The sequence below is a fragment of the Lampetra planeri genome, chromosome 1 (genome assembly GCF_965212315.1).
Source record: "Lampetra planeri chromosome 1, kcLamPlan1.2.h2, whole genome shotgun sequence".
In the NCBI taxonomy this organism is placed as follows: domain Eukaryota; kingdom Metazoa; phylum Chordata; class Hyperoartia; order Petromyzontiformes; family Petromyzontidae; genus Lampetra; species Lampetra planeri.
The window spans coordinates 20,713,150-20,731,299 of NC_136107.1; the positions used below are offsets into that span (position 1 = coordinate 20,713,150).

General features: G+C 46.9%; 1 protein-coding gene across 1 annotated transcript in view; it reads left to right on the forward strand.

Moving 5' to 3' along the window:
* MYO1D (myosin ID) overlaps positions 1–18,150 on the forward strand; it is a 143,889-nt gene that overhangs the window by 75,384 nt on the left and 50,355 nt on the right. The window contains exons 15-17 of the mRNA XM_078596413.1: positions 13,478–13,558; positions 14,637–14,722; positions 17,080–17,287. Of these exons, the coding sequence (XP_078452539.1) occupies positions 13,478–13,558; positions 14,637–14,722; positions 17,080–17,287 (375 nt within the window). The remainder of the gene's footprint in view (positions 1–13,477; positions 13,559–14,636; positions 14,723–17,079; positions 17,288–18,150) is intronic.

An 18,150-nucleotide genomic window follows, 5' to 3' on the forward strand; every position in this document is an offset into this window, starting at 1 on the left:
CATGGCTATGGCCTTGCCACAGTCACACTGTGGGCTTTTCTCTGAGCGCAGGAGATAGCCACAGCTGCCCTGTGATCTTCTGATGCAGGTCAATACCGATCATTGTTTGCGGAGAAAATTTAAAATGGCTGTTTCTTAAGTGCTATCGGCGATTATTGTGCTCGTTAGAGGTGTTGGAGAATTGCCCGAGGTTGCTCTCCACTGTGCCTCGGGACTTCTTCTGAGTCTCAGTCATTAACACTAAATGCCGAAGAATGCCAACAGTGCCTGAGTCTGGCCCTTTGAGCTTTGGGCACTGCTCTTGTTTGCTGTTGTAACTTTGCTGACCCCGTGCCCATACTGGGGCATCTGAAAAAGAGCTTCCATAGCTCATTGGATTCCTCCCAAAGTCTAACTAAATATTTGTATCATGTGACTAGAGGATGTCAATAAATATTCTGACTGAGCCTTAATGTGGCTCTCTGCACGTATGTCTGTGCGGTATATGTGTACAGCGAGTGCCCATTAGAGAATGGAGATTATCCAGCAACAAAACAAATGAAGTATCATTATTGCTGCTATTATTATATCTGCTGCAAGCGAGCGGTGACGTCATCGCATCTCGCGTGCCGCTGACTTTTTGGCGACATACGCGGCTCATTATTTACCGTGACATTTACATTTTTCCGGGAAAGCCCTGACTCAGTCCCAAGACTCTTCATCAGCAGGGTCTTGCACTGGGACGGTCGGCCTGGTTCCGCTAACGAGCGTTTTGTTTGTGGGAGGAAACCCAGAGCGCCTTGGGGAAAATCCATAAACGTGAGGGGATAATGCTCAAAGGGTGTGACAGAAGGGCAGATGATGGGTTCGTGAATCCCGCTTAGAGTGGCCTCACAAGCCAATTTGCTGCACTGCCATATTCTAATCGGCATCCTTATTTATCCTGGAGACATCCGATGAGGTACGACGCTCTTTCTCACAGATGTCCACTAGGGACGGGTCAAAGAGTTACAATATTTAAAAAAACTATCAGACTGTAAAGTATGGGAAAGGAAGGCAAATCACTAAAAATAAAGACGTAAAAGAGATTAGGTATGGAAGTTCATATATTAACTTAATATTCTATTCACCTCAGGGTTCGCAAATCCGCATGATCCCCCAACCCTTGTCTGATAAGCTCTGGGTTGCTGCTGTGTGCGTTACCACTCCCGGGATGTATTAGCATTTATTGGAGATAACGCGGCGCGTAATAGCGGTGGACCAGGCGTGCATGTTGCACGGGAGGTTTCGCTCGTTGCAATGGACTGGTGACCATCGCGGTGATTACATCCGTTTGGTTTGCGTTGCCTGCAACTGCGTGAAAAGTAAAACGTTCAAAATCCGGTTGTAACTGGGTTTTGCAGCACCTGCGGAAAACGTCGAGAGGGCAATGGACATGGCGCGTTCAGATTTTTAACCTGAGAAACAAACGGAGCCGCCTCAGTGGTGGCGCAACGGGTCAGCAGCGCACTGGACGATCCAGAGGTCGTCCATCCAGTTCGATCCCCCCGGTGTGGTCCACCCAGCACTGTAACTGGATAGCTCACAGTTAGTATACCCCCATCGTTTCTTAAGATGTCTGGTGGGTGTGGAGGACAACTACTATTTACTCCTTTTTTATTTTTACCAGGTAAGGCTAACTGAGTTGTATAGCTCTTTTTTAGAAGCGACCTGGCTACCACAGATGATAGCCCAACGAAGTGGCTTATCACGTGGACATTCATAGCAGCCAAAAGCTCTAAACGCGTGTTGATTTTAAATGTGGAGGTTTCAAGTTTCAAGTTTCAAGTTCATTTGTTAGGTATAGCCCTGTGAGCCATTCGGCTCTTGAATCGGGTGCAACCGCAACAAACAGAAAACAAAAACATGAACAAAAAACATCTTAAAGTGAATATGTGACTAAGTGCAAACAGAAAATCCAAGAAAAGACAGCAAAATATTGCAGAAAAAAACACCGTACACCAACGCTGTGTGCAAAAATCCCAGTGGGATGCAAGTCAAACAACAACCACAAGCCAACTTAGATTAAGGCCATCAGTCTAACTCCGTACTACAACAAACAAACATGGCTAAACCAATACACTTTTCGAAATCACCAAAATAAAGCTATGAAAGCAATGAAAAAGCAATCATAGGAACTGTGACGGAATTTTCACAATAAATGGCATAAACAACATGTACTACCAAAACCCTGCAGCCATAGCTGGTAAAACCCGGTAGGACCTGTAGAAAAAATCCACGCAACCACGGGGAGAGAGACACGCAAACTCCAAATATACAGGCATCAGGGTCGGGATCGAACCCACGACCTCCTGCATACCAGGTGAGGTATCGCCACCGCGATATCCCAGTGGGACTATAGCCCTCAATAGCGCCGGCACTCGACGCTGGAAAACGGTTCGCGGTTTTTAGTGGTTGTCGTTTTAACGACCGTGTGGTGACTATGCGCGGAGTGATTTTTACCGTAAGCTGCCAGAGTGGATGTGAGGCTGCACTGGGAGGATTGAAAGGAGCTTTCTTATTCCGCCACATACATCATCACCTACAGCATAGCAACAACACGGACCTTCATATGCACCACCCTTATGAGAGGTACCGTGAGTGCCGGGAGATATTTACTCCGAGCCTGCTGGATCAAGGCCAAAATGTATTTCCTTAATTCGATGCTATGTCAAAATTTTGGTCGGTTCACATTTATAATGAACAGCTGTTGAAAGCAATTTTTCTGACGATGACATTAATTGACATGTCGTATCTTTGCAAGTTAATCCTGCGAGATTTTACGTTTAAAATAATGTCTTATTTGAGGCAATTATTGTCGGTATCTCTTCCTTTTGTTCTCAGAAAGGTTATCTGCCCGCCTTGATGGCAGCGAGTAAGATCATCCTAGCAATCAGTCATCATTTCTCCTCACTCTGAGAGCACAGTCTTCTTGATAAATGTCCCCGGCGTGTTAGAAAAATCCGCAAAATTTGACAAACAGAATCCCTGCAAGTGGCAGTAATGCTCGCTAAGTCTTTGGGGCTTAATCTAAGGCCAGTGTTGGAGAGTTGGCGGTGTTTGATCCGTCACCACGTTAGAAGTGTGTCGCTTTACAAAGCCGGATTAGAAACATTTTAACAAATCGAAATCCCACAGTTTCACTTCCCAAAAACTCTGAGAAGATAATGCAGCTCGGGTAGCTCCCACAGTTGCAATTTAAAGCCAATCGTAGCCACGATGCCAATCGCTCAGTTCACTTATCAGCTCCAGGATGCGCAGACGATTTGTGGGGAGCAGCAGTTGGGATGATTGTGTGATTGTTTTTTGAGGCTCCTTGGTCAGTATCGGGTGTGTATGCTCTGAACCATATTAAAATGGGTGGAGGTCTCATGGGTGGGGGGTAGGACGGAGTTGGTAGTCTGTTCCTGTGTAGGTTTGTGCGGTTGTGCCATGTAGCTCCCACTTGTGTTTGGGTTTGGGAGCTCCCAGCAGTGGCGAGATGTTAACTACCTCGCCTGGTATATAGAAGGTCGTGGGTTCGATCCTGATCCTGACGCTTGTTTTTTTGGAGTTTGCATGTTATCTCTCCCGTGGTCACATGGATTTTTCTCCAGGTCGTCCGGTTTTTACCTCCAATATTTAGAATCAGCGTGCGTTTATAATATTTATCTGCTATAATTGTCCGCATGATAAGCCACTTTGTCTAGCTATCATTTGTGGCCAGGTCGCTTCTGAAAAAGAGCTATGTAGCTCAGCGGGCCTTACCTGGTAAAATAAAACGTAGATTGTTGTTTTAGTTTAGGATGTGGAGGATGCATATCTGGATAAAAGAGGAACTTGGAATGTCCTGAATACAATCTGGGCAGGAAAGTAGATGTCATTCGGAGAGGCAATCGGGATAAGGAGGTTATGAAGGGTGGGCCACACGTGCCGGGTGGAGGATGGGGCGGATCACTGAGACGGGGCATTGGGAGTGGGCACCCCAGAGGTTTGGCGACCGAAAGGAAGAACCTGAAGCCATGTGGTGGTGATAGCGCATGAGGGCAGATCTTGCAAGCCCGGAGTGTTGACTCCGCAGCAGCTGTGAGATGTGGACGACGGAAAAAGAGAAGACGGTGAGGTGAGGTGCCGTGGCGTTATCCTCGTGAGCCGCGATGACCTCTTGACCTTCGTTTCGGGGCAACGCGGCAGCAGCAGCAGCCGCCGAGGAGTTTGAGGCCTCGGGGGTTCTTGGCCTCTGCCCTGAATGCAGCCTCGCTGCGCCTCCCAAAACCAAAAGCAAAAAATCTAAAGCGGCAGTAGCAAAAAAATGTTCCACCCAATTAAATCACATTAACGCTCCCGTCGCACGCTGTTAATTAATTGCACACGGTGAGCTAATGCAACCTCGTGAAAGGAGAGAAAAGGCTAATTGTATTACCCCTTAACGCTCTGTTGTAAATTTAATTTCATAAAAATAGAATGGTAATCGGGAACAAAAATGACCCAATAATGTCCCATTTAAAGCTGGGTAAAGCAGGAAGTGCACGGTTAATTACTCTCGTTTTTATGAGTAAGGATTTTATCTGGGTCTTGTTCTCGTGAGGTCACCAATGATTATTCAGTGCTCAGGTTTAGCTGGAGCTCTCTGCTGTCACCACGACAACACCGCTTGGCCTGAAAATACAATTTCACTTTCATATAGCATCTAATTGAAACCGTATCCTATGTAAAGACATGCAAGTTTTCCCAGAGGGTATGGTTTATGAGTTTACAATATTCTTGCATCGTACAATTATTAATTATGAAAAGAGTGAACTTCATTGCAACTGATCATGTTATTCAACAACAACAGCAGGAGCATCAATAATGTAATTCTAGTCATGGTGGCGAGATGATAACTACCTCGCCTGGTATGCAGGAGGTTGTGGGTTCGATCCTGACCCTGACGAATGTATATTTGGAGTTAGTGTGTTCTCTCTCACTGTGGTCACGTGGATTTTTCTCTGGGTCCTCCGGCTTTTCCCTCCGAATTTAAAAACGTGCGTTTAGAGCATTTTGCTGCAATAAATTTCCACAAGGCGATAAGCCACTTCGTTGAGCTATCATTTGTGGGCAGGTCGCTTCTGGAAAAGAGATGTGTAGCTCAGTGCTCCCTTACCTGGTAAAATAAAAAATAGTTAATTTAGTTTTGAGTGAAACAGTTGTCACGCCAGACAACACGCCGGTACAATCCGAGAACAGAGAGCGGTGAGAGACATTATCATTGTCCACAGTCCTCCAAGTCTCAATGTAATTTTCCACATTTCACCTTCCGACTCACACTTCCACCCACTCTATCCCCCATCCAACAAGGTGGCAGTTATGATCTTAGAATAAAAATGCATCTGCATGTCAAGGTGCTTTTACACAAGGGAGGGATAACGTGAGGGTAGACGCAGGTGACATGGGGACGGGGGATGCGGGAGGGGGCCGCGGCGGGGACGGGTGGTGGTGAGGAGTGAAATAAAGAGAGACACCATGGTAAGGCCCTGGACCAACGACGAGGCCAAGCACATGGGCGATCAAGAAACCGGGCCAACGAGACCCGGGGCAGTTCCAGGGAGCCCAGGGCCCATCGCTACCGAGGGCATGAACCCATCACAAACCGATTCCCGGGGCGGTCGAGAGAGGCAAGACACTCCATTGCGAGTGAGTCGCAGGTCAGTTTAAGGTTGGTGGAGCCTATAACCAGGCTGATCCATTTATAGAATGACATTATACTGACATTATACAGATACATTATAGGCTGCCCCTGCTATGTGCGGTGGAGTGAGCAAGTAATTGCAGGGCTGTACGTTTACCTATTTAGTGCAAACCTAGTGGCTCCAGATGGCATCAAAAGATCCTCACTCTTCATCTATATATTCTTGGGTCTTTCGGTAAAGTCACGTAGATAGGTTCAAATAAAATAACAAAAATAACAAAAACTACGACGTTTCGATCCCAACACAAGCAATCGTCATCAGGAGAAAAAAGAGCGGGAAAGCTGCTAATGCTGGCTGTTTTAAAGGTTTGAAATGGGTGTAGCCCAAGGGTTATAAACGAAGTGGGTGTAGCCTAAGGGTCAACACGTACACCAAGCTCTCAAGATGAATGGATATTCAGACCACACAATCTGTACAGCTATCACCCCAACCGCTGGGAAAGAACCATCTGAGGACCCAATCAAAACTATCACCTTGCCATACATAGCAGGGGTCACTAAAAAGATTTCCAAAATCATGAGCAAACACAAGATCCAGGTTCGATTTAACACAGTACATAGCATTCGTGATCTGATCCCATCTGTGAAGGATGTGATCCCTGACATGCAATTCCCTGGCGTCTTCAAACTAAGCTGTGTCTGCGGCAGTTGTTACATTGGGGAAACTAAGCGACATGTCTCGGACCATGTTCGTGAACATAAGGCAGATTTGAAACATAGAAGGACCAATACGTTGGCTGTGGCTGATCATTGTTTTAATGCGGTGGGCTCACACGTAATTGATTTCTCTAAGACGAAGATACTTTGCAAGCCCACTGGCTATCAACAAAGATTCGTTCATGAAGCCATCCATATATGCAGACACAGATTCTAGATTTGAAGCTTTCGTGACTGCAAGGATTCATACTCTTGGGTTTTTTCGGTAAAGTCACGTAGGTAAAAAATAAAAATAATAATAAACGAAGCGTCGTGATTTAATTGATTTATTTTCAATTATTATTATTTTTTTTTACCTACGTGACTTTACCGAAAAAACCTAAGAGTACAGACACAGGCACAATTTCAACCGAGAAGATGGTTACAAACTGAGCAATCATTGGAAGGACGTTATTAACCAGTTTAATTAATAACTGGCTGTGATGTTTCCATCCTACCTTCCGATGTTAGTAGTTATTTTCGACTCTCTTGTTTTACATTAACAGGTTAAATGTCTCACACTAACACAGCCACCGTCTCTCGTGTCCTCGATGTGGCGGTGGCTCTGCGACCTTACATTGACACGCAAGTTTATCACTTTAACATCACTAGCCCCGCCCACTTCGTTTATGACCCTTGGGCTACACCCATTTCAAACCTTTAAAACAGCCAGCCTCAGCAGCTTTTCCACTCTTTTTTCTCCTGATGATGATTGCTTGTGTTGCGATCGAAATGTCGTAGTTTTTTGTTATTTTTGTTATTTTATTTGAACCTATCGTGATATATTATTTTTTGTTTTATTTTATGTTTCTACCTACGTGAATTTACCGAAAGAACCAAGAATATAAATTCCTGCAGTCACGAAAGCTTTAAGTCAAGGTCGTCATCTATATATATTATAAAAACCTGCTGCTGAGAGGCAACAGAAGCAGAAGGATCTGTCTCTGACACTCAAGGCTTTATTCCCCAGCGTGTTTCTACGCAGAGCCCTGCGGTGCACCCAGCCTGTGCCATCTATATCAGGGGATCTATTCACACGTGGGTTCTTAAAAACCCCTTTAACGTCGGAGACGGCCGGGTGGCCTCGGAGGTCAGAGGGCAGAGGAGGTCAGGTTGCTGAGCTGCCACTCACTGAGATTCCGGGTTCGAATCCGAGCAGCTGCTCTTGATTAAGCCGAGTTCTCAAGTGTAGTTGATGGTCACAGCCCGGTCAATGATGACTTCTCAAGAAGAAACAAAAAAAACCTCGTCAACATTTAAATATGACTCTGCACTTAATTTGGCTAAATTCCATTTCTGAAAATATAAAGTTTCCATTCGAATGTCATGTGATGGGACATTACTGTTGCACACTCGAAATGAAGGACGTGGGCAGGTGCTCCAAATCGAGGGCAAGCACATTTATTTATTGTAGTTAATATTAATCTTGTGAAGAACCGCACAGTCACTCTGTAAAATGCAACAGCGCAAGTTACACGCAGCAATTCTTCCGAGACGCCATTAACCATGTGGCTGGTTTACACGTGCGGTTATTCATTAACCCTTTCTATTAAACCCAATTCTACTACTGATAAACCATCTTTGTCTTTGACAATCACATTTGCACATCACTATTCGAATATTACTTTAATCCTAAGCTGTATGTCTATCTATACCATCCACTTATATCGGTATCTTACACCCATTATATGTACTGTATGTGTACAGTATACGTACTGTATCTCACCATTGTACAGTTTACTACTTTACATGTGTTCTATTCTCAATAGCATTGCAAGTAGTCATACTCTGGGTACATGGGCATGGTTATAGACTAAACAGTATTAGAGTTAGAGAATTACAATGACAGTAACTAATTACAGTGCGTCATCGCTTTACAATGCACAGTGCTAAAACGCCTCTAATTGCATACAGTGATCCCTCGTTTATCGCGGTTAATGGGGACCGGAACCCCTCGCGATAGGTGAAAATCCGCGAAGTAGGATTGGCCCCCTAGGAATTTCCGTATATGTGTGTGTGGGTACCAGAATGTTTAAAATATGTATATTTATACTTTATATATATATTTTACTTAAATCTATTTAATTATAAAACCTTAATATTATACATTCACTCTCTCTCTCTCTCATACGATACGTATTATGGTGTTCTACACTCACCAATGACAGTAGTATCTTGAGACTTGACTCCAGTAATGACGACGACGACGATAATGACGATGACAATGACGACGATGACAGACCTGTGCAGTTCGATGAATGTGATGATGAATGCTGATGATGATGGTGTTACTGCACAGGTATAATGAGGCCTTTAAATCAGTTCGAAAAATCCGCGATGCACTGAGGCCGCGAAACTTGAACCGCGAAGTGGCGAGGGATTACTGTATATCACAAACGAACAATTCAAAGCCAAGCTTAAAGTCTAGAACAAGTCTAGAACAAGTCTAGAACATTAATATAACGATCAAAAACAACCTTTGGGTCCTTTACCTGTAAAATGCAACAGCGCAAGTTACACGCAGCAATTCTTCCGAGACGCCATTAACCATGTGGCTGGTTTACACGTGCAGTTATTCATTAACCCTGCCAGCCACCTACAGGCCCGACTCAGTCATCACATGCTGCTGTACACACATGCGTTGATGCACTGCACAGCACATCAGGACCTTCACAGAACCACACTTTACTCCCTTGCTGCACAAGGACATACTTAAAAGAGTGATCCATTCCTAATGTGCCACATTACTGTAAGTGGCAGTATGGGCGGGGAAATTACTGCCATCTCCTATGTGGAGTCAGAATCATAATATTCATGCTGGAGGAATCCGATGAGCTCTCAAGCTCTCTTTCACAGATTTCCAATAGGGACCTCGGAGGTAGCTCTGTGGTGTCCACTTCCATGGGCCGTTCTCTAACGCAAAGTGTTCACTGCTCTGTGAGAGATCCGAATAGTACATTCTTCGTCCCACGGCGTCACGCCGAGGGCATGGTCGGGATAAACTACGGGGGGGGAATACAAACAAATTGCATTTTCATCTTCTTGGTTCTTTCGGTAAAGTCACGTAGAAGGGAAATAATAAAATAATAAAAATAAAACATAATAAAATAATTCTCACGACGTTTCGGCCACAACGCAAGCAGCCGTCCTCAGGTGAAGACCAGGTCTGTCGGGGAGACAGCGTCTGCTTACGTTGTGGCCGAAACGTCGTGAGAATTATTTTATTATGTTTTATTTTTATTATTTTATTATTTCCCTTCTACGTGACTTTACCGAAAGAACCAAGAAGATGAATCCCTGCAGTCACGAAAGCTTTAAATCGAAATTTAAATTGCGTTTTAAAAATACAATGCCTCTCATGCTCGAGGCTGTGCCTTCTGCTTCTGTTTGGGTTCGGCAGCAGCAGCAGCTGTTTAATTAGAATTTAAAGCCACCTGTGTACCAGTGTACAGACAGACTGATAAATATAATAGATCGTCATCATCGTGAATAAAGGCTGCAGTAGAACAATTCTACTATTTTGATTTAAAGCTTTCGTGACTGCAGGAATTCATATTCTTGGTTATTTCGGTAAAGTCACGTAAAAGGGAAATAATAAAATAATGAAAATATTTAACAATAAAATTCTCACGACGTTTCGACTGCAACACAAGCAATCATCATCAGGTGTAAAATCCACAGCAAGAAAATTTGAAAAAACCGCCACTTTTTCAAATTTTCTTGCTGTGGATTTCACATATGATGATGATTGCTTGTGTTGTTGCAGTCGAAACGTCGTGCGAATTTAATTGTTTGGTTTGTTTATTATTTTATTATTTCCCTTCTACGTGACTTTACCGAAATAACCAAGAATATAACTCTACTATTAGTCTAGGTTTTCTGTGTGTGCTCTCTCGCTCTCTCTGTGTCCAGTCTTGAAGAAAGGCGAGCGCCTGAAACTCTATTCTCACACTGGCATCTCCACCACGCCCCCTCCCACCCTTCACCGCAGGCAATTTAGGTCCCAATTTGTGTACCAATAATCAATTCTTTAACGTCGTGGTGAACACATTGGCCACCACGAATCGAGTCCATACCTGTATCATATGCCGAGGGATGTGGTTGTATATTTGGAGTGATTCGGTAATGTTCGTCAATTGACGTCGCTCCCACTCAGAATCGGAATCAGAATCTTTACTCATGCTGGAGGAATATACAATTAACTGTACAGCTCTTTTCACAGATGCCCAGTAGGGGCACGTCAGAACGTGACAACAACAAACAGTAAAAAAAAAACGCACCAGAGGAGTGCAGAGTATAGAAAGATTGAAACAATCACTTAAAAATATATGCAAATAAAACTAAACTACTTTTTTTCCTTTCTTCTTTCCAGTTATTCTGAAAAAGAGCTATTCGCTTCAGAAAGGAACCTGGCTATCACAAAGGATATATCTCGACGAAGTGGCTTATCACACACACGCCGAATTGACCCCCGAGGATGTAGCAGGAAGTTGCTGTGGTCATCGGTTCTGAGCTAGCGGGGCGGCGGGGACAGTGACATCCGCTGCTCAGATTTATTATTTAGCGAAGCGTTTGGCAGGAACGGCGAAGGTGGGGGCGGGGGGGAGAGCTGCTGCGTGCGCAGTGCGTAAACTTTGATTTGAAAAAGCTTCCGGTGCGATGAAACGCCGCTGTCGACGTATTTCACTGCAGCGTCTCCCTCGCCACCCCCCCCCACGCCGCCGCCTCAGTCACGTTGCTTACAGAAGGCAGTGCAGCAAGTTGGTTAATCGCCATCTGAACGGGGATAGAGCGTTGCCCCCTCGCGCGTGGCATGGGTTTTCTCCGGGTGCTCCGGGTTTCCTCTTCACCGCACGTGTGTGTGTAATAGACACTCGTCGTCGTCAATTGGCTGAGCGCATCTTAAAATTAAAACCCAACGTAGCTGAACCCTCCTGACTACTCGGTGTGGCTCTCCTCGATAGATAAATAAGTTAAATAAATTAACTATTGTGTAGATGTTACTTTAGCCATCGACCGTTGCCCTACGTAGACTGTGGTGGAATAAGTGATGCTGCATGAGGCACACAGGATTTTGTTTATCCCTCCGTTCAAAATATATTTAATTTCACAACCAAGTAATTTATGCTAGGAACGTAACATTGTAATGGCAATGTGTGCACCTATAAGGAATGTTACCCACGTGAGCAATATTGTCCACTTACCTGCCATCGCAATGCCCAAGCGAGGTCAAGTGAGGGCTTTCGCTGGTGACCGCTCGCGTCATTGATGACCCGGGTAAGGGCCCCATATTAAGTGGATTTAACTTTTCGATAAAAGGGACCGAGATAAATTACACGCAGCCCTGATTTTCCCCCACTCTCGGTTTAGCTACCAAATGTGTTCTGTGTCACTTTGGCGTTGCAGCAAGGGAAGGAAATCACCAACAGTAAATTATAAATATCGGACAACGGAGGTATGTTTTGCTTATTTCATTAATTTAGGGTAATTTGTCTCAACATACGTTTGTGAGTCAAAATGTCTCCCTCTTTAAATGAGCAATGGGGCAGCACTCATCTCCAGAGATTGAAATTCCACATTCCCATGGCAGGGTAAAGCAATCCCATCTTACAACCAACGCCAACTGCGTTTCAACAAAGTGTTGCTTATTTTATCGACCGTCCAGCGTTGATGATGATGATAGGCGGCTCGTCGCCAGGCTTGATAAACCACATGGCTTAACCGGTAAACTCGTTCGTATTTTTGACGTTGAGTAATTTAAAAGGTTTGCGATGACCCCGTTTGCGGAGAATGATTTTGTTTGGCATCCAAATGAAAGCAGCCGAGCCGCGCTCGCGTGCGCGCACATGCTCACGCCGGATTGCCTGCGCCGCGCAGCCTCGCCGAGGCAGCCGCGGGGTTCTGTGCGCGCTGCCGTGCTGCCGTGCTGCCGCCCGTAACCAGCTGGATGCAGGCATCTGTTGCCTGCCGTCGTGATCTTCGAGCGGCGGCGCGATCAGGATGCATAATTTAACGGCGCTTGGGGGTGGCCTGATGGCGGCAGGGAGGGGAGGTTGGGGGGGGGGGGGGAGTTCATTTCCCCGACGTGTGGCGGGCCGTGAAATGGAGCTCACTCGGGTGAAACGTTTGTCTTGCTCGTGCGGCAGAGCAATACGAGAGGGCTGCTTAACTAGCAAATCGCTCATGAAGATTCTTCGACCTTTCCCCGAACGATCTCGTTTGCGTGTGCCCCTTTCTGTGCTAGAGGATATGAAGGGTTTCATTTTATTTTATATATTTTGCCCACAGCGGTGTGCATCAAGCATCGTGCTTTTCGTTTTAAAATGCCTCACTGATGGAATTCCATAATGATTTTGCCGATCGCTCCACTTGAGAAATCCATAAACTCATTAGGCCCCCAAGCACAGCTCCGAAATGCAGTTGTCGAATATTGTCCGTGAGCTGGATAAACCAATCATCGGAGATAATTAGGTTTAAACCCTGGCAAACATTCCCTCATCCATCCCATTACTCACACACCCAGCTGCCTCACTGCCCGTGTCACCCCGCAACGCCTCTTTCCCTGACTCCTTCCCTTTCGCTCACGTTTTCCATCATCTATCCTCCCACCCACCACCCCATCTATCCACTCGTACAGCAACACACTGACCCACCAACCCACTGACCCACCTACTTGCCTACTGACCCACTCATCCACCCATATCTTCATCCGTCCATTTGTTCATCCATCCATCCACCCATCGTTTTAATTAATTTATCCACCGACCCACCCACCAATCCATCCATCTCTCCACCCAACCATCCATCCACCCACTCATTCATCCATCTACTACCCCATCCACCCACCAATCCTACAATTTAGTCCACGTGCCTCCAGAAGCATTTCACCACGATTCTCATTTGCATTTCCAATTGCCGTCACGGTGTTACGGCCACGTCGGTACGAATTCGCGAAAGAAAATTGCATCGTTGGCGTACGTCGTCATCACCGACAATTAAAATTGTGATTTTTGATTTTTTTGTTACCTCTCGCCCAATTCCCTTGTGTGCATTTAGGAGCCGTACTACGTGCGCTGCGTGAAGCCCAATGAAATCAAGTCCCCGGTTCAGTTCAACCAGGAGCGGTGCAAGCACCAGGTGAGGTCGGCCCCGGTAGCAGCGATGCATCCGACTGCGCGAACGTTGTTCATTATTACTCATGATTATGCGTGTTTACTGAGGAGAGACTCGCTGGGTCTCGAAACTATTATTTAGTAGAGGTCTTGCCAGGTATTGCCCAGCTGGGGGTTGATGTTGCTATATGTGTAATCCCAACTTGAGTAATTCAGGTAATCTTTCAGCATTGTGATATTTGGCCAATACCAGTTAAATTGCATGTGTGTGTTTGTTTAGCTGTGGGAAGAAACCCCTGAAGGTACACACGCCACATAGAAAGGCAGCACGAGTCGTAGGGCACACAGGCGTCACCACCGGCATCGGCGAGTTGCGCAGTCACCCTGTGCTAACCCATGCAGCAAAGGGCCCTTGTCCCAGCAGCGTGGAATTGTGGATAAAGGGCACCCCTCCCTTCCCTCCCCTCCCTCATTCCCCTCCCTCCCCTCCCTTCCTTCCTCCCTCCACTCCCTCCCTCACCTCCCTCCCTCCCTCCCTCCACTCCCTCCACTCCGTCCTTCCACGCCCTCCACTCTCTCCCTCCACTCCCTCCCCTAACTCCCCTCCCTCCCCTCCCTCACTCCCCTCCCTCACTCCCCTCCCTCCACTCCCTCCACTCCCTCCCTCCCCTCCCTCACTCCCCTCCCTCCACTCTCTCCCTCCCTCCCTCACTCCCCTCCCTCACTCCCCTCCCTACACTCCCTCCACTCCCTCCCTCCCTCACTCCCCTCCCTCCACTCCCTCCCTCACTCCCCTCCCTCACTCCCCTCCCTCCACTCCCCTCCCTCCACTCCTTCCCTCCCCTCCCTCCACTCCCTCCCTCCCTCCCTCACTCCCCTCCCTCCACTCCCCTCCCTCCACTCCTTCCCTCCCCTCCCTCCACTCCCTCCCTCCCTCCCTCACTCCCCTCCCTCACCCCCCCCACTCCACTCCCTCCACTCCCTCCCTCCCCTCCCTCACCCCCCTCCCTCCACTCCCTCACTCCCCTCCCTCCACTCCACTCCCTCCACTCCCTCCCTCCACGCCCTCCACTCCCTCTGCTCGTCATCGTCGTCGCGCACAGGTGGGCTACCTGGGCCTGCTGGAGAACGTGAGGGTGAGGCGCGCTGGCTTCGCCAACCGGCAGCTCTACCCACGCTTCGTGCAGAGGTGGGACCTGGCACTTGAGCGCGGCTCAGAGTGTGTGCTCATTGAGGAAACCTTCTTCAGCTGGCTCACCAAGAGATTTGGCTCCACCGAGAGAAATATGGCTCACCGAGAGAGATGAGGCTCACCAAGAGATTTGGCTACACCGAGAGAGATATGGCTCACCAAGAGAGATGAGGCTCACGGAGAGAGATATGGCTCACCGAGAGAGATATGGCTCACCGAGAGATATGGCTCACTGAGAGAGATGAAGCTCACCAAGAGATTTGGCTACACCGAGAGAGATATGGCTCACCGAGAGAGATGAGGCTCACCAAGAAATTTGGCTCCACCGAGGGAGACAAGGCTCACCGAGAGAGATATGGCTCCACCGAGGGAGATATGGCTCACCGAGAGAGATATGGCTCACCGAGAGAGATGGAGCTCACCGAGAGAGATCGGTGAGATGAGAGAGCTGTAGACTCGAGATAAAGATTAGAAATATCTCACAATCAGAATGTTTATTTAGAGTGGAGGAATCCGATGAGCTATGAAGCTCTTTTTCACAGACGTCCAGTCATCTCTGAACATTCCTGTACAGAAGCACTTTTGGAAGAAGAGTTCAAAATACAAATTAGCCTGCAAGCATCTCAGAATATTTATCATGATCTGTATAAATGCAGATCATGTTGATCATTATTTATGAGATGCAAGAGAGATGGCGAAGAGAGACCCTGAGTCAGCGGTCACATTCACAGATATGGGGAGGCCGTCTTTCAGCAGTCCTGTATATTGAGAGAATGACTCCAACTGTATACGTTTTTAGTTTTATTGTTATTAAACATAAAATGCGTGGTTCGAAAATCATACTTTCGGGTCTATTAACCAAAGACATATGCGGCTTCTGCTTTACAGCGGAGGTTACAGATCCTGCGCCGACATTTGTATAAATAAATACATATTTTCCCCATGTTATTGTATTTCAAAAAGAGCCCGATACAAAGCATGGACCGGGACGCAGGGGTTGGGGGTGTAGGGGTACAGAAACTCCGTGGAGATAAAGTCCTTAACTCTGTGCTCCTGGGTTTAGAGGAGGGAGTGGATTGGGCTCGCTGCCCCATCCCAGTGGGGACCGCCATCGTGGTGTCCGCACTATTTTTTTGTGGCGAAGGGAGGATGAGGGAGGAAGAAATTAAGGGGATAGAGTGAGGGGGGAGTAGGAGTAGGGGAGCCCTGGCGCTATTTCTAAAAGAGTAGGCCACGTGTGTTCCTGCGTCACGGTCCTGAAATTTTCGAAAAGTTTTTTGGTTTGGCCATGTTTGTTTGTTGTAGTACAGAGTTAGACTGATGGCCTAAGTTGTCTTGTGGTTGTTGTTGTTTGACTTGCATCCCACTGGGATTTTTGCACACAGTGTTGGTGTACGGTGATTTTTTCTGCAATATTTTGCTGTCTTTTCTTGGATTTTCTGTTTGCACACTTTAAGATGTTTTCTTGTTCATGTTTTTGTTTTTTGTTTGTAGCGGTTGCACCCGATTCAAGAGCCGAATGGCTCACAGGGCTATACCTAATAAATTAACTTTGAACTTTTGAACTTTGAATCGGCAAATTTGAAAATGTATGATGCCAGTCGTGCTAATCGGAGGCGCAAAGCCGACGAGCACCGTCAGCTCCGACCGTGAAACGACCGCCACACGACAGACGGTCCGCGGGACGTGAGACGTCCCCGCGCTGTGGTAGTGCAGCGAATGCCACGTGCAGGGAGCGCGGACAGTTACCACGAGGCGGGGCAGGTCAGGGCGGGACGCTGGGCCTGCTATGAATGTCCAAATGAACCTTATAGCTATGGTACCCCGGGGTACCATAGTACCCCGGCTCTCGCATAATCTCCGCGATGCAGTCATCTTTCGTCTGTTGATGGTCGGCGATGCGGCAATCGACTCATCTCGACGAGCTGTACATGATGCACTACGGTGCATACGAGCGTTCAGGGTTTCAGCGCAATCGTCCTCGCTGTGTTTCGACATTGCGGAGTAGCACTGATTTCGGATTGATTGGTACCCCAGTCGTGGAGTTAAGTAACACCCCTGGAAAAAATAGTGTCCCAGAAATAAAATATTTAATTTCCTCGGCCCATTTTGTTTTACTTGGTACCCCGGGGTACCGCCATAAGGATCAATTGATAAGGCCACTCTGTTGAGCTATCACTTGTGGCCAGGTTGCTTCTGAAAAATAAGTTAATACCTTTCTTGTACGATCGTGTTTTTGTATTGTTTGTTGTTGTAACGTTCTTACCCGCCCCGACTGGCCATTCCGTGAGAAAGAGCTTTATAGCTCATCGGATTCCTCCAGTATAAACAAACATCCTGATTCTGATTCGGAGGTACAAGATGACGTGCGCCTTCACCTGGCCCAACCACATGCTGCCGTCGGACCGCGACGCGGCAGAGAAGATCGTGGAGCAGCACGGCATGCAGAAGGACGTGGCCTACGGGCGCACCAAGATCTTCATCCGCACGCCGCGGTCGCTCTTCATGCTGGAGGAGGCGCGCACCGCCATGATCCCGCGCCTCGTCATCTTCCTGCAGAAGGTACCGCGCGCGTGAGCGCACCGCGTGCCCGTGTGCGCCCTCACGCACGCACGCGAACACTAAGCGTGCGCGCCAAATGCACCGAACGGGCATTCGCACACGCACGAGAATTTCCGCGCGCATGACGAGCCCGCACCTGCGTGACATTACCGAAATAACCAAAGAGCATGCCTGTGTAACACGCTTGTACAAACCTGTAAGTCCTCGTGCGCGTTCATTCACATGCACACACGCACACATTCAAACAGACGCATGCACACATTTGCATGCATCACTGTTGGCAGCTTTGGAGCAAAACGCACGGAGAAAAAAATGCAAGTTATTAATTTCAGGTTGGCTGCGCAAATGGTGCAAATTGATGCGTGAGCGGTAATGTCAGCGCTGCTCATCACTGCTGCTACTGCTCCTCACAGCTGCGTTAGAAGTCACGTTTGATGTCCACCAACTGACTTCTATCATTTATTGCAGCTCGTGGTCTGTAAATGTGCGCCCTTGAACTGTAATTCAATTTTATTTTGCAAAACCGAGCCGTACAAGCCAAAAATATGTCTGCAGCAATAGATTGTCTCAGCTGATTGATACGGTGGGCGCCACGGTGTGATGTAAATTTGTCTTGTTTTTGACAAGGGGTCTCGAAGCAATTTCCATTCTCATTTTATTCTTAAAATGCACCCCGAGTTGCCGTACATGTGTTTGTGGAGCTATCCTGTGGTGTCCTTTATGCAAAAACCATTTAGGAGAGTGCTTCATGGGAAGCTCTCATTCATATTCATTGGGTCTTTCGGTAAAGTCACGTAGATAGACAATATAATAACAAAAAAATAAAATAAAGTGAATAAAAAATAATAAAAATATCACGACGT